We start from the raw sequence: 14,656 nt of genomic DNA on the forward strand, positions 1-14,656 counted from the left end.
TTCTACCTTTTCTTAGGTTAAAATATCCAGACTTAGAGTAAATATGTTTCCCATCACAGGGTAATCTCAGTCTGGGAACACAGAATCATAGGATAGTTTGGTAGGAAGGGACCTTTCCATCCCATCCAGTCCAACCCCCTGCAATGAGCAGCACCACCAATAAAGCATCACTTTATTGGGCCCAGAGCCCCATCCAGCCTGACCAGGAGCATCTCCCAACTCATGGCTCTCTGTATTTTGCCCTCCAACAACACAGATTTCAGCATTTCTGGTGGGCATGACTCAAACCACAGTGAAAAAAAGAAACTGGTCAACATAACTCAGCTGATCTGTTTTAGCTACTGCCCTAGGAAGTGACAAACTAAATGGTAAAATGTCCTTTCATTTCTCTCTACCACAATTCACTTGAGCTCACAAGTCTGTGTGACCAACTGGGATGCTGTCACTTATTCCACAGGTGACTAAAGTCAAATAAAATACCACCCTCTGTTATTTTTTTTCTTAGTTTCTTACATATTCACCTGGTACACTTGTCCTGTGCTCATACCAGTCAAACACTGATCCATCTGAGCATTTCTCTCATGTTGTATCTGGGTGTTCTGATTTTTTTTTTTTTTGGGTGGTTCCAAAGCCAGACTGACTTGCTGCATTCTGGAGGAGCCTTGCATGCTTAATATTATCTAAGTTGTCCTGGGGTAGCTGTAACCCATCTGTGGCTCATCTCTCATTTCTGAAATCAGCCTCCCCAATACTGGAGTTCTATGCTCTTTATGCAGGCAGCTAATCAATATTGTACTTCAGAAAGACACTTCAGAATGAGCTTATTTTACAAGAATCCATTCTGTAAAGGGATTACTATACTTCTGAACCCCCTTATCAAGTGCTTCATTATTCTGAGATGTAGCATCTCTTTCATTGTTTGTGTTGTTCTCAGCCAGTGAATCAAAGCCCTTATCTTCCTTTTCTCTTTATTACCTCTTACCTTCAGCTCCAGGAGGTCACTTCTTGTTTCCTCCTCCTGACACCCTATTTTCCCAAGGCTGATTCCACAAACCCAGCAATCCTGTGTCCTGCAGATGCACTTCCAGGCAGTTATCCCTCCACAGCCCATCCCCTTGTTGTGCCAGGATAAGTTCTCAGCAGCAACTGACTTGAAATTTAAGTTTACACAAGCTCCCTGAGCCAGCTAACTCTACAGTCAAAGGAAAACCAACACTGCCAGGAATGTATGGCAAGAACTGAGAGAAAAAGCAGCACCAAAAATCCCAGACTTAGCATGGTATAAACTGATTTAGAGTTTCACAAACCTCATCCTTTTAAGCCACACAGCCCCCTGGAATGCTGGCAAGCTCTTCCCTGCTCCAAGCTTCCCTATTTTCCCTGCCATGTTTCTTGGAATACAAGCTGGGTAAGAGCAGGGAAGTGTTCCACTGTCCTAAAGCTCAAAACAAACATTTTTTTTTAATTAAAATTACTTTCAGTAAGCCTGTAACAGAGGTAGAACAGAACAGGGATCTACTTCCTCGTGCTTCCTCCCAACTCTGCTTGTGCAGCCTCCTTCCATCATCCTCCACAGCCTTGCTTAACCAACACCATGGGGGAAAAAAGAAAAAAAAAAAAAAAAAGGAATAGCAGCAAAAATCTGTCATGCTTGTGATATCCCTGTGCTTTACAAAGCAGGGATTTTTATTCTGGTTTCCTAGCAACTCTGCAGGCCAACTTGGCAGCACTTTTGTACTGAGCACCAGCTACCACAAGGCTGTTGCAGCTCTTCTTAAAGAGACACTTTAAACCTTTTCATGGCTTTTTGGTCTCATTTTGTGCACAAATGAAGTGCACCCCAAGGCTGCCTGGAAGACCAATATGAGGGAGGAGCACCTACATTTTGCTTTTATCTACATTCCATCCCCTGATGATTTTTCACTCCATGTGAAGGAACAGTGAAGAGTTCTTAAGCTGGTATTGAATTTAGGGAGAAATCAGGGAGAAAGAAAAACTGGGAAAGAAAATCCCTGGGAAATAAGAGTGAAGTTACCACCAGTGATCTCCAGCCAGGGCTGAGCTCAACTCAGAGCTCTGAAGGACCCAGATGCAGTTTACACAAAATCTGTTACCAACCCTTGCTGGTTGGAAATGGTAAAAAGAGAAATACCAGGCAGAAGGTAAATTTTAAACCTGGATGGTGATTAAGCTTTTAAAATAACATTTGACACATAATCATAGAATGTTTAGGTTGGAAGAGACCTCCAAGATCACCCAGTCCAACCTTTGACCAAAAGCCATAATCCAACTCCTAAACCAATAAATTGAAGATTCATAAAACCAGAGCAAGAACTACACAACCCCAGCATCACTCCTCATGGCTGGGGATGTGTTTCCCCCTGGGAACAGCTACAAAGCTGGCAGCAATGCTCTCATCGTGCTGTCTGGAGAAGATCAGAAGCTGCCCTGCAGGGATTTGGTTTGTGGGACCCAGTGCCCTCCCTGCCAGGGCTGCCCAGTCCTTCCAGTTGTGACAATCTTTGCTTGGAGGTGGCAAACAACCAGTGGGGAACTGGATTCCTGCTGGCCCAGTAGGGAGCAGCTCTCTTGCCCATTAAGGAGGCTTTGAGATAGGTTTAGCTGCAGCTGGGAAGTCTGCAGACTGAGGTGGATATTCTGATTTTACACCCTGGGACAACAAAAATGTGCTTTGCTCTGTCTCCCAACCTCATTGCTGAAAAGGAAGTGAAAATGATGGTTTGCTGCCTCTCTGCACCCATACCCTGCATTTCTCTACACCCAGACTTCCCTGTCAATCCAGGGATCCAAAGTGGACCCCAGACAGCTCCTTCTGCAACTCTCTGCCCTTTCTTGCCCCAGAGGAAACAAGCTCAACCAAAACCAAAAGGAGATGCTGATCACTCTGCTTTATTTTCTCCCACCCACACTGAAGTCTGGGAGCAGCTGAGGCAGTAACCTGGTACCAATGTCATTCAGTTCTTTTAATTCTTCTGTTTCCAGCTCCCTGTGTGGCAGACTGCTACCTACTTAGCATCAATCTGCAGCAAGGTAATGGCCAGCCAAGCACAGGTGATTTTTTTGCCCTGGAAAGATGACAACATGAGCACAAATCCCTGGAAAACCTCCTGGTGCTGCCCCACTCCTCCTCTGGATGTTTGCACATGGAAGGAGCTGCTTTGGGCCAGCTTCTCCTCTAGAAATGACTGAATTTGGCTTCAGGTGTTCGGAAAGGACACTCCTTCCCATGACAAAGTTGTCTGAGATGACAAGGGGAGAGGTTTGAAACTCTGGTGAACACCCAAGGCAAAGCATTGAGTTGCTGGGGTTATTGATTATCCCCACTTAACACCACTATGGGCAGGGAAGGATTTCCCACTAAAATGCCAGCAGCCTCTTGGCTCCTGGGAGCACCCAGGATCATGGCAAAACTAGTGAAAAAATTGAGAGCAGGGAGGGGGGAGAACAGAACTTGCAACCTTCTGGTCCTGAGATGTGTTTAGTGTTAAAACATTCCTGGGTCATGAAAAATCCAGTTTGGATTTTGAAGCTTAAAAGCAGTGTTGTAAGGACTGCAGGCAGTGTTTGAAGGAAACCTGAAGGGAAAATTGTTTCATTTTGAATTTTTTAGCCCTGTGATAATATTTTTAACACCAGCTTTGCCAGCTTTCACTCACTGCCCTTGTTAAAACCCCTCTGGTTTTATTCTAAAACTCAGAATATTCTGTTCTTCCTTTAAACTCAGCTACCATATTCAAGTGATTATGTGCAAGAAATATATCAGAAAATTTAATCAAGAGGACTACAGAAGGTTCAGGACTTTCCTGATTGTTTTTTAAATCTCAGTCCATGCTTTCTTGATTTCCAAGTGCCTCCTAATGTATCAAAAATCTGAATGTGCAAAAATGACCTGAAATCACTTGAAGACCAGAGCTTGCTACCTGGAAATAACCAGATATTTGGGGTTTTTCAGGGTTTGAATGACCAAACTAGAATAAAGACCAGGCATTAGGCCAAGGAGGTGTGATTATAGGATAGGGAGGTTTAATCTAAGGCAAAATCCCTTTGCCAGCTCAAGTAACCACAGGGACAAATGTGGAGAAGGAAAGGGCAGGGGACCTCTCTTGCCATGAGCAAAGTGAGCCTAAGGAGATTAGCTGCACAATTAGAGATTTAATCAGTGCCACTCCCAGCCCAGGGAGCAGCCTTTTGTGTGCTTCAGGATTCTAACTCTGAGATCTGACCTTTACATGGGGAGAAAATTCCCTTTGCAGCCCCACAAATCCCACAAGACAGCAAAACACCCACCCCAGGAGAGCCTCTGAACCCCACAGCACAGGATTTACTTGTCAGTCAACAACAAATCTTTCTTTTTCAACAGCTCTTGTTCTTCACAGTCAAAAAAAAAAAAAACCCCAAAAAACCAAGTTCTGGGAGGCAGACACAAGGACAGAACGGGGCCACCCCCAAATGCAAAGGAAGCACTGGCTCTGTTCCTGGCACCAAACTCCATCAAAATGTGAGCAATTTCATTGCATTGTGTTCAAACCACTACCAATGAATTCTGTTCCAGCTCCAGCCTCCTGGGTGATGTTTCCTGCAGGCTGAGCTGCTGCTGTTAACCCTTTTTGCTCTGGTCAGCCCTTCCTGGGCTCTACACAAGGTCCCTCAGCATCACCAAGTCTCTTTGCCTTCTCTGACCCTGTCCTACCCACCTGAGCTGGTGGATCAGCATCACGCTGGTTTTCTCAGTACAAGCACACAGAAACAATTTCCACAAGACCACAAAGGGTTTGTGGGGTATTGGGTTTGTTTTTTTTTTCCCTTCCTAATCATCCCATTTGTTTTGCTGGCTGTGCCTGCCTGCTAGGAGAGGATGCTTTTAGGGATGGGTGACTGTAATTATAGAAGACAAGAGCAGAGTAGCTGCACTCAGATTCATTCCCTCCACAGCCAGAGCCTTGATTTCCTGAGAATTAAATCCCCCTAATGAAGGGGATGGCTTTGTGTGCTGCTATTGCTCTTTTACCTCTCTCATTATACCCCCTGAGTGCACACAAGTAATGACCAAAGGAGTTCAGCTCTCTCTGTAAGTAAGTTCAGCATCCCTAGGTAGATATTTACATAAACAGCACAAATTTTCAGTGGAAAAACCTGCCCAGTGTTGCTTGCTCTGCTCTGTGCAGCCCAGTTCTGTGATGCCAGTCCCAGCAAAGCAAGGAGACAGCCAAGAAATCAGGGGTGGGGAGGGGGATGAGGACAGAAAGAGTGGCTGAGGGGAAGTCAAAGAACCTTTCTGGTTGGAAGAGACCTTTAAGATCCTTGAGTCCCATTATTAAGCCTGTGCTAAATCACATCCCCCAGCATCACACCTACAGGGCTGGTGATTCAGCCACCTCTCTGGACAGCCTGTTCCAGTGTTTAACAACCATTTCAATGCAGAAGTTCCTTCTCCTATCTAATCTATATTTCCCCTGGGACAATTTGAGTCCATTTCCTCTTCTCCTGTTGCTAGGGACTGATCTCACTTTGCTCCAGGCTCCTTTCAGGGTGTTGTGGAGCAGAGCTTGTGAGCTGCTGAAGGTCTGACTTTGCAGGCAGAGAGCAGGGAAGCATGTCAGCCCCCAGCTTGGACAGGAGCACCCTGTGCTGGGTTAGGAACTGGCTGGAGGGCCGGGCCCAGAGAGTGGTGCTGAACGGGGCTGCATCAAAATGGCGGCTGTGGTGTCCCCCAGGGATCAGTGTTGGGCCCAGTGCTGTTCAATATCTTCATTGATGATTTAGATGAGGGGATTGAGTCCATCATCAGCAAATTCACATATGACACTAAGCTGGGGGGGAGTGTGGATCAGCTGGAAGGCAGGAGGGCTCTGCAGAGGGACCTGGAGAGACTGGAGAGTTGGGATGATCCCAAGGGGATGAGGTTCAACATTCCAAGTGCCGGGTCCTGCACTTTGGCCACAACAACCCCATGGGGAGCTCCAGGCTGGGCACAGAGTGGCAGAAAGGGAGCTGGGAGTCTGGATTGCCAGGAAGCTGAACAGGAGCCAGCAGTGTGCCCAGGTGGCCAAGAAGGCCAATGGCATCCTGGGCTGGCTCAGGAACAGCGTGGCCAGCAGGTCCAGGGAAGGGATTCTGCCCCTGTGCTCAGCCCTGGGGAGGCCACAGCTTGAGTCCTGTGTCCAGTTCTGGGCCCCTCAGCTCAGGAAGGAGATTGAGGTGCTGGAGCAGGTCCAGAGAAGAGCAAGGAGGCTGTGAAGGGATCCAGCACAATTGCCTGTGAGGAAGGGCTGAGGGAGCTGGGGGTGTTGAGGCTGGAGAAGAGGAGGCTCAGGGGAGACCTCATCACTCTCTCCAACTCCCTGAAAGGAGGTTGGAGCCGGGGGGAGTTGGGCTCTTTTCCCAGGCAACTCTCAGCAAGACAAGAGGGCAGGGTCTCAAGTTGTGCCAGGGGAGGTTTAGGTTGGAGATGAGAAAGAATTTCTTTCTGGAGAGGGTGATCAGGCATTGGAATGGGCTGCCCAGGGAAGTAGTGGATTCTCCGTGTCTGGAGATCTTTCCAAAGAGCCTGGATGTGGCACTGAGTGCCATGGGCTGGGAACTGCAGCGGGAGTGGATCAAGGGTTGGACTTGGTGATCTCTGAGGTCCCTTCCAACCCAGCCCATTCTATGATTCTATGACCTTAATGACAGTGTTCAGGCAGACCTGACCCAAAAGGCTCAGGAGGCTGGAAGGGAGCAGGGCAGGACACCCCAAAACAGGCTGACACCTCCTTTGCTCACCCTGCTGCAGTGAAAGCATTTGGGTGCTGACCCAGACTCCAGCATGGCCACAGAGCATCCCATGAGAAAAGAAAAACCAAAAAAAAGATTACATTGCTCTGCATCTTGCTTTTAACCTTTTTAAACTAGAAAAAAACCATCATGCCCTTGCCCTTGTGTTCCCAGACTTTGTCCTGCTTGTGTAAATGGTAAGTTCCTTAAGGCAAGGCTTGTCTTTTGCTGTTTGGAAGGGCTTTTTTTTTTTTTTTTTCAGCTGACCTGAGAGGCACTGCCACACTGCAACGTGAAGAGCAGACACAGAAGCAATGCCTGGTTACAAAAATAACTGCATGAAAAATACATTCATGACCTGTGTGTACAGCAAAGTGCAGCACCCAGGCAGCCACCCATTAGTGAGGATGTAACATCATGGAGAGCTCTGCGTGCCCTCACACCCTCTTTTTCTCCTTCCATCATTTCCAATATAAATCCATTCCAGGTCCAAATTTCTTAGAATTGCTTAAATCCTCCCTTATTTTATCAACCTGTTTTCTACCAGACAGTAAATTGCATATTGCTGAAACTCCTCTGGGATCAGGAATAGGAGAGGTTGCTTCAACAGCTACTGGAGTGTATTTTTTTAAAAGAAAAAAATGATCTGGAAAGAATAAAATTAAACCCACAGCAGTGGAGAAAGGGAAAAAAAAAAAACCAACAACCACAAACAAAACACAGACAAAAGGGAGGCACAAGAGGGAGGAAATAAAGCAGCTGTAAGCTCATGTGGAAAAAATTTGATTACCATCAATTCCCTGAAGTACTGACCAGAAAAACACTTGTTTAGCTTATAAGTTCTGACAAGATCATAACCCAAGGTAGCACAGCTGCAAGTGAGGGATTTTTCTGTTTATTTATTGAATTGTCTGGGAAAATAATAGAGACAGGAATCAAAATCCATGTCTCCTGCCTAAAGAATATCACCAGTGGGCAAGACAAGCTCTCTGGTACTGTTACCAAGATGACAAAACAGCACATGCCTAGAGCAATGGGCAAGCTAAAAAGTATTTTTGGTATGAAAATTGGATTTTATTTACAAAGCCATTTCCTGCCAGGTGTCTATGAACCAACCTCATCACCTGGCAAATCTCTTTGGGTTTGCAATATGTGTTATGTCCCTTCATTTTTGCTCAATTACAGCATCATTTGGGGTATAATTAACCCCAAGTCCCAGAGCTGGCAGGTTAATTAGATGAAGTTTTGGGGGGTTTGACTCAAAATGGCTTAATAAATTATTGGCCATTACAGGTAAAGCAAAGATAACCATAATGGAAAGCAAGTTCTGTCCAAGACATGTTATTTTGTTCTTAAAGACTGGATTCAGTGACAGCTATCAAATGAGAAACATTTTTTTGGTGCAACTGCAACTTCAGTTTGAGGCAGGCAGGAGATTTTCATAGGAAAGGATGAATTAAGCAGTTCTTGCAATTAAACTTTCCCTTAGCACCTAAATATAGAAATTATAGCCAGCTAAACAGCTTGTGTAAAATCTCTTACTCTATCACTCCTTAAAATGAAAGAGTCTCGAGCTGCAGCAGCTTTTGGGAACATCTGCCTCATATTCCTCTATCACAGAAAGCCACCAGCTTTTTGCTCCTGTTATTTTTATTTTATACCAGATTTAGAATTTTTTCAGGACTCAGTATCTCAGCTGGAGCTATCAGTCTCACATAAGCCTCCAAAAAAAATCTACATTGGAGCAATCACCCCATTGTGGAGATCAGAAGTTGGATGGAATGGAAGTTAATCTCCATTTTGGCAAAAATCAACCCCAGGACTTGGAGGTTTGCAGCATTTTTGCCTTTTCCAAATTCTAAGGGGTTCTCTTCTTCTGCAAGGACCAAGGTATCACTCACTATTAAACCTCTCATCCATGTCATCTCATTTACTTGGGAAACTCCAGAGAAAAATGATGGGCGCTGTGATAAAGATCCCAAATGCTATTTCAGGTCAGTCCTGGAGTTGGGGGGGGGGGTTGGAGTTAAGAGGAAAATATCAAAATAGCAGAAAGTAAATTTACCATGAGCCAAGTCATGCCTGCAAGTTTCTGTATATTATTCTCCATCTTCCTCTCCTTCCTTTGTCCTCTCAGCTGAACAGAAATTTAACTAAGCTGCCCAAATATCTCCTGGCTGCAAATACCAAGAGCCCAGACTGATGGTTCAAACATGGTTTGCATGCAATGAAGCAAACAAATCCCTGGTTAGAACTGGCATCAGGTCTCTAAAAAATAATAACCAGTGTGTGCATCTGCCACGGAAAAATGTACTTCTTAAAAATTATTTTACTGCTTTTTTTTTTTTTTTTAATATTCTGAGAAAGTCTTCCTGATTTCAAAAGGTTTTTCTCCATCCCAAGCAGCATCCCAAATCCTCAGCCTTCTCCAGCTTCCAGCAGGATGTCAGAAAGGAGAAGCACTTGGCAGAGAGAAGACTGACTTGAGGGGGAAATACTGAAAAGGGGATGTGTGGCCAAGGCTGGGATCTGCATCTCAGCATCCCAGGAATAAAAACAGAGAGGGAAGAGGCAGTGGGCAGATGGGCAGGAAGAGACCAGAGACATTGGATGGGAAGAATAAACAAGTTTCAAAAAGAAGCAGGAGGGAGAGAGGGGCAGAAAACAGAAAACAAGAACAGAAAAACAAGGTGGAATGAGAGGAAACAGCTGAGGAGCAAGAAGGATACAAGGAATACCCTGGGAATTTCACCCACTGGAAACAGGGACAGACCTGGGGACTGAACATCCCACTGAAGGGCTCAGCAATGAAGTGGAATGAGCTTGAAAATTCAATGGGCAGGGCCAAAAGATGAGATGGAGGAAAGGGATTTAGCCTTATATGGTCCTAGCAGATTATTTCTATTTCAGTACAGTCACTGCTCTGCATCTACAGGAGAAAGCTGGCCTGGTTTCCTTCTCTGGACTCTACAGAAATACTGCAGCCTTAAAGATTTATTTTAGTGCCCTTCATGGGGATGATTTTTTTTTGACTTGATTGCAAGAGGCTGTGAACAAATCTCTAGGTAGGCTTAGGTACTGGTTAAACTCTTTATAACCTTCATTTGGGGGGATTTAGTAAATCACTGATTTTCAGCAAAAACTCATTAATAACTTGGCTGTTCTGTATTTGCTCTATTTTCTCTATTTTCTCCTTTTAAAATATTACATGGTATCACAGGTATGGTTCTTAGAGCTGCTATTTTGGTATTTAATTATTTCTGGTTTTCAAAGTCTGAATTATGGCAATTCAGAGACAATTTGCTAATTACAATAAAGGACACAGATGTGGCATTTGCTGCATTTTCTAGCTCCTTCCATCTGACCCAGCTGCAGCATCCTGCAGCAAACCAAGACCCCAGTTTTGTATTCCAGCTTGCTGAACAGTTATTATCTTTTATGGCTCCAATCAATGAGCTGCTAAAGCTGAGGCAGAGCAGTGTTCTGTGCATTTATTTGGAAATTAACCTTTAGCTGTCTCCAAGCAGAGGCACTTTTGGCCCCTGCTCATCCTCTGCAGTGACTGCTTGATGAGCCTCAACTGGCCCCTTTTTCTGTGGCTAAGGAAGGTTATTTAGAGATGGAGAGAAACTCAGTGGCATTTAAGAAGTAATTGCTCTCCATTTACAACCACAGTGCAAGGCTGGATCATACAAAATATGTTGGACCTCAGGTATTTTAGCATATTTAGCATTCTTTCTCTTTCAATCTGATTTTTAGAAAAAGACTTCAGAAGCCAAGACCCTTATTGACAGAATTGTGGCCTCTGTGACCTCTTACTGGAGCATTTCACCTGCTGAATTTCAAGGGAAGTGTCTCTTGCAACAGTGAGAGTCATACTTAAAAAAATAAATTAAAAATGCATTTACTCCCTTTGTGCTCATGTTAAATGGACCCAGAGACAGAGAGAGATCAAATTACTATTTCTATGAAAAAAGGGCTTTCTTCCTTGTGCCCCAATCACAGTTTCTGTGTGACAATCTGCTTCCCAGTGACTGATGCTCAGCAGTCCACACTGCACCATTCCCAATGCTCTCTGCATCCTGTGGCCCTTCCAGCATCCTTTTCCAGCTGTCTCCTCCTGCCAGATCCTCTGTGCTCCCCTTCCTATTCCCAGTTTTTTACTGCTGTTCCCCTCAGGTATTGAGATTTCTCTGCTCAGAGCTCCTATGCTGATGTCCCACCTCTCATCTGGGGCCCTTCCATCCTGTGCCACTGGAAGGTGTCTCTTTCTGACTGAATTTTCTTAAGTAGAACTTGTTTGACATCCAAACAGTCTGAGAAGCACAGAATTATGTACATCACAACTTACACTACGTAATTATAATGATTTATTCTCCTGTAAATTAAATCCTTGCACGTTCTTACTAAACCCCACACAAGTATCTCCCTTTTCCTTTCCTCACAGCTTCCTTGTAGTCATTTGGGAGCTTGGGCTTGATGACTTTTAGAGGTCCTTTCCAACCCAAATTACCCTATGATTCCATCCACAACACTCTGACCCAAACCAGCAGCTCAAAACTCACTAGGAAAACTGACTTGTCCTTTTTTATTGGCTTTATTTTAGTTCCTTCTCACCTCATTTTCAGTACTCATCACTCACTCTACAGCCCAGGCCCCACCAAAGGGCCACTCCTGGTTACTGCAGGAAACACCCCCTGAGAACAACAGCAATTTATTCCAGAGCAACTGCAGCTTCCAGCATAAAACCAGGACAGCCCGAGAGGATTTGGGCATGGAATATCCCTAGCTAGTATGGCATGTGTGAAAAGGTCACAGGAAAGGGAAGGGGAAGGGGAAGGGGAAGGGGAAGGGGAAGGGGAAGGGGAAGGGGAAGGGAAGGGGAAGGGGAAGGGGAAGGGGAAGGGGAAGGGGAAGGGGAAGGGGAAGGGGAAGGGAAGGGAAGGGGAAGGGGAAGGGGAAAGGGAAGGGGAAGGGGAAGGGGAAAGGGAAGGGAAAGGGAAAGGGAAAGGGAAAGGGAAAGGGAAGGGAAAGGGAAAGGGAAAGGGAAAGGGAAAGGGAAAGGGAAAGGGAAAGGGAAAGGGAAAGGGAAAGGGAAAGGGAAAGGGAAAGGGAAAGGGAAGGGGAAAGGGAAGGGGAAAGGGAAGGGGAAAGGGAAGGGGAAAGGGAAGGGGAAAGGGAAGGGGAAAGGGAAGGGGAAAGGGGGAAAGGAAAGAAAAAACTGAATAAATCTGTGTGAGACAAACTTCAGAGGAAAAACCAAAGAGTCAGAGTTGGGGTGATGGGATACGATACTTGTATAAAGATTTTGTACCTATACAAACCTATATATGTATACATATATATATACACACACACATATATGGCACAGGCAGCCCTAGAGCTGTTCTCTGCATTTCCTGGTTGAATTTTCCCCCTCCCTTTTCAAGAAGCTCTGAAAGCCACAGCTCCCCTGCCTCTTCTGCTTATTTCTCTGAAGGAATAGCAGCCAACACCACTACTGCTGTTTACTTGGCTGGTTGGAGGGATAAACATATGCACCAGAAATACCAGGCATGGAGAGCTGCCCACATTAAGGTCAGTGGATTCTTGTACAATAGAATTGCTTTTTTCATTAAAGCACTTAAAAAAAATAAGGTTATCACCACTCCTCCCCAGCTAATTACCTGGGAAAAGAGAAAAAAAATGACAAATATGCAGCTTTCCCCATGAGGCCCTTTCATTTATTATTTTTTTTTAGAGTTGTCTGAATGAAGCTTTGGGTTGTTTTTTTTTCCCCCTCTCTACACATAGTGTGTGGCCCAGTGCCTTATTTACTGCCTACATATAAAGCTAACATGAACAAGAGGATTTCAAATTCCTCCTGGCTGTTTTTCAGCACAAAACCTCATTATTCTCCTGAGTCCTGCATGTGCTGTGATTTATGCAGCGGTCTGAATCAGAATCTGCAGGGTTTGGAGCAAGGTTCCTGCTCATCTCCAGGGTCTCTTATGACCTCCCACTATTTCTGCAAATCAAGCTCCATTTATTTCACCTCAGGCATCCAGAAAATAAAAAGTTCACTCAGATCAGTGATCATCCACAGAATTCCTGATATAATTGCCAAATCTCTTGAAGGACACAGAGCAGAAACCACAAACCCATATAACACTTGGGGGACAAAGGAGATGCCCCAGAGAGCTAAACCCAACACTTCTCTGGGACCCAGAGGGATTTTGAGCTTTCTTGTCCCAACTCTTGAAAGTATCCTGGGGCATCAGAAAGGCTGGCAGAGCAGCCACACAGTGCCCAGAGCCCTCCAGAGCATCCCCCAAAGAAGAGGAGGCTCAGGGGAGACCTCATCACTCTCTGCAACTCCCTGAAAGGAGGTTGGAGCCAGGGGGGGGTTGGGCTCTTTTCCCAGGCAACTCTCAGCAAGACAAGAGGGCAGGGTCTCAAGTTGTGCCAGGGGAGGTTTAGGTTGGAGATTAGAAAGAATTTCTTTCTGGAGAGGGTGATCAGGCATTGGAATGGGCTGCCCAGGGAAGGAGTGGATTCTCCGTGTCTGGAGATCTTTCCAAAGAGCCTGGATGTGGCACTGAGTGCCATGGGCTGGGAACTGCACGGGGGAGTGGATCAAGGGTTGGACTTGGTGATCTCTGAGGTCCCTTCCAACCCAGCCCATTCTGTGATTCTATGATTCTAAAATTCCCAGTTTAGTTTGGTTCTGAGTGGAACTGCTGAGCACACCAGTGAGTGGCTGCTCCATCACCTCTCCCTGCTATTCCTGTACAAAAAGCACAACTCTTTTATTGCCTGCACTGCAAAATAAAGTGGTGAGCTCTTTCTTTTAGCTCCAGGAGGACCTTTGGCCAATTCCTATTGACTGCTGTGAGGTTATCAATTATCCTGACTGAGTAAATGAAGCTACATTCTAACATGTATTTTTGGCCAGTTATTTTGTCAAGCAAATCATAGTTTCAATTCCATCATTGTGTACCAATGAATAAAAAATAACTACCCCCCCAAAAAACACACCAAAAACCCCCAAAACAAGCAAGCAAAAAACAAACAACAACAACAAAACCCCCACAATCAAACAGAAAGGTCTGATTTCACCACAGGAAATGAAAGGAGGCATTTAAAGAGATTTACTGGGGTTTTTTTTAAATGACAAAGGGGGAATTTATAAGCTTCTAACCCCGTTTTACTTTTCTTCTGAAATGGGAGGACAAGCAACCAAGAGACTCAGGAGCATTCTGAATCTGAATACACACACCACAATTAAACCTTTTCACTACACAAACCAGTAACTTCCCAAGGCAGGGTGGAAACTGGGATCAAGGGCTCTTAACCCCCAGTCCTCAGCTGAGATGAGTAAAGAAAAAGATGTATTTCTGCCTTGTTATTCCCCTCTGGTTACATTCCACAAATTCACCTACAAGAACTTCCCCCAGAGACACAAACCAGAATTAAAGCTCCAATAAGGAGGTCCTGACACAGATTTGGGGTTGTCACACCCTTACCTGTGGTGGCACTGGAGACTGTGGGCCACTGCTGATCAGGTCCCCCTGGTCCCCCACGCAGAACTCCTGCCTCCTCCATGTGGACAGCACTGAATGGGGACAGAGCAGAGGCACATTAAATGGTTTCCCCTTCTACCCTGGGGTTTAGAACATCCCCCTTGCTGCTCTGCAAAGCCTGGAACTGTTTGGTGCTGTGCAGCTACTACTGTAGGACTGCAGCTACTACTGTATATATTGGAGCCACTACTGTAGGATTGCAGCTACTACTGTGTTTATTGCAGCTACTACTGTGTTTATTGCAGCTACTACTGTAGTACTGCAGCAACTACTGTAGGATTGCAGCCACTACTGTAGGATTGCAGCCACTACTGTAGGAT

At 45.2% G+C, this 14,656-nt stretch overlaps 1 protein-coding gene across 1 annotated transcript in view; it reads right to left on the reverse strand.

Moving 5' to 3' along the window:
• LOC103527071 (protocadherin alpha-3) overlaps positions 1 to 14,656 on the reverse strand; it is a 90,389-nt gene that overhangs the window by 18,443 nt on the left and 57,290 nt on the right. The window contains 1 exon segment of the mRNA XM_030459379.1: positions 14,280 to 14,368. Coding sequence (XP_030315239.1) covers positions 14,280 to 14,368 — 89 coding nt within the window.

The sequence above is a fragment of the Calypte anna genome, chromosome 13 (assembly GCF_003957555.1).
Source record: "Calypte anna isolate BGI_N300 chromosome 13, bCalAnn1_v1.p, whole genome shotgun sequence".
Taxonomy (NCBI): Eukaryota; Metazoa; Chordata; class Aves; order Apodiformes; family Trochilidae; genus Calypte; species Calypte anna.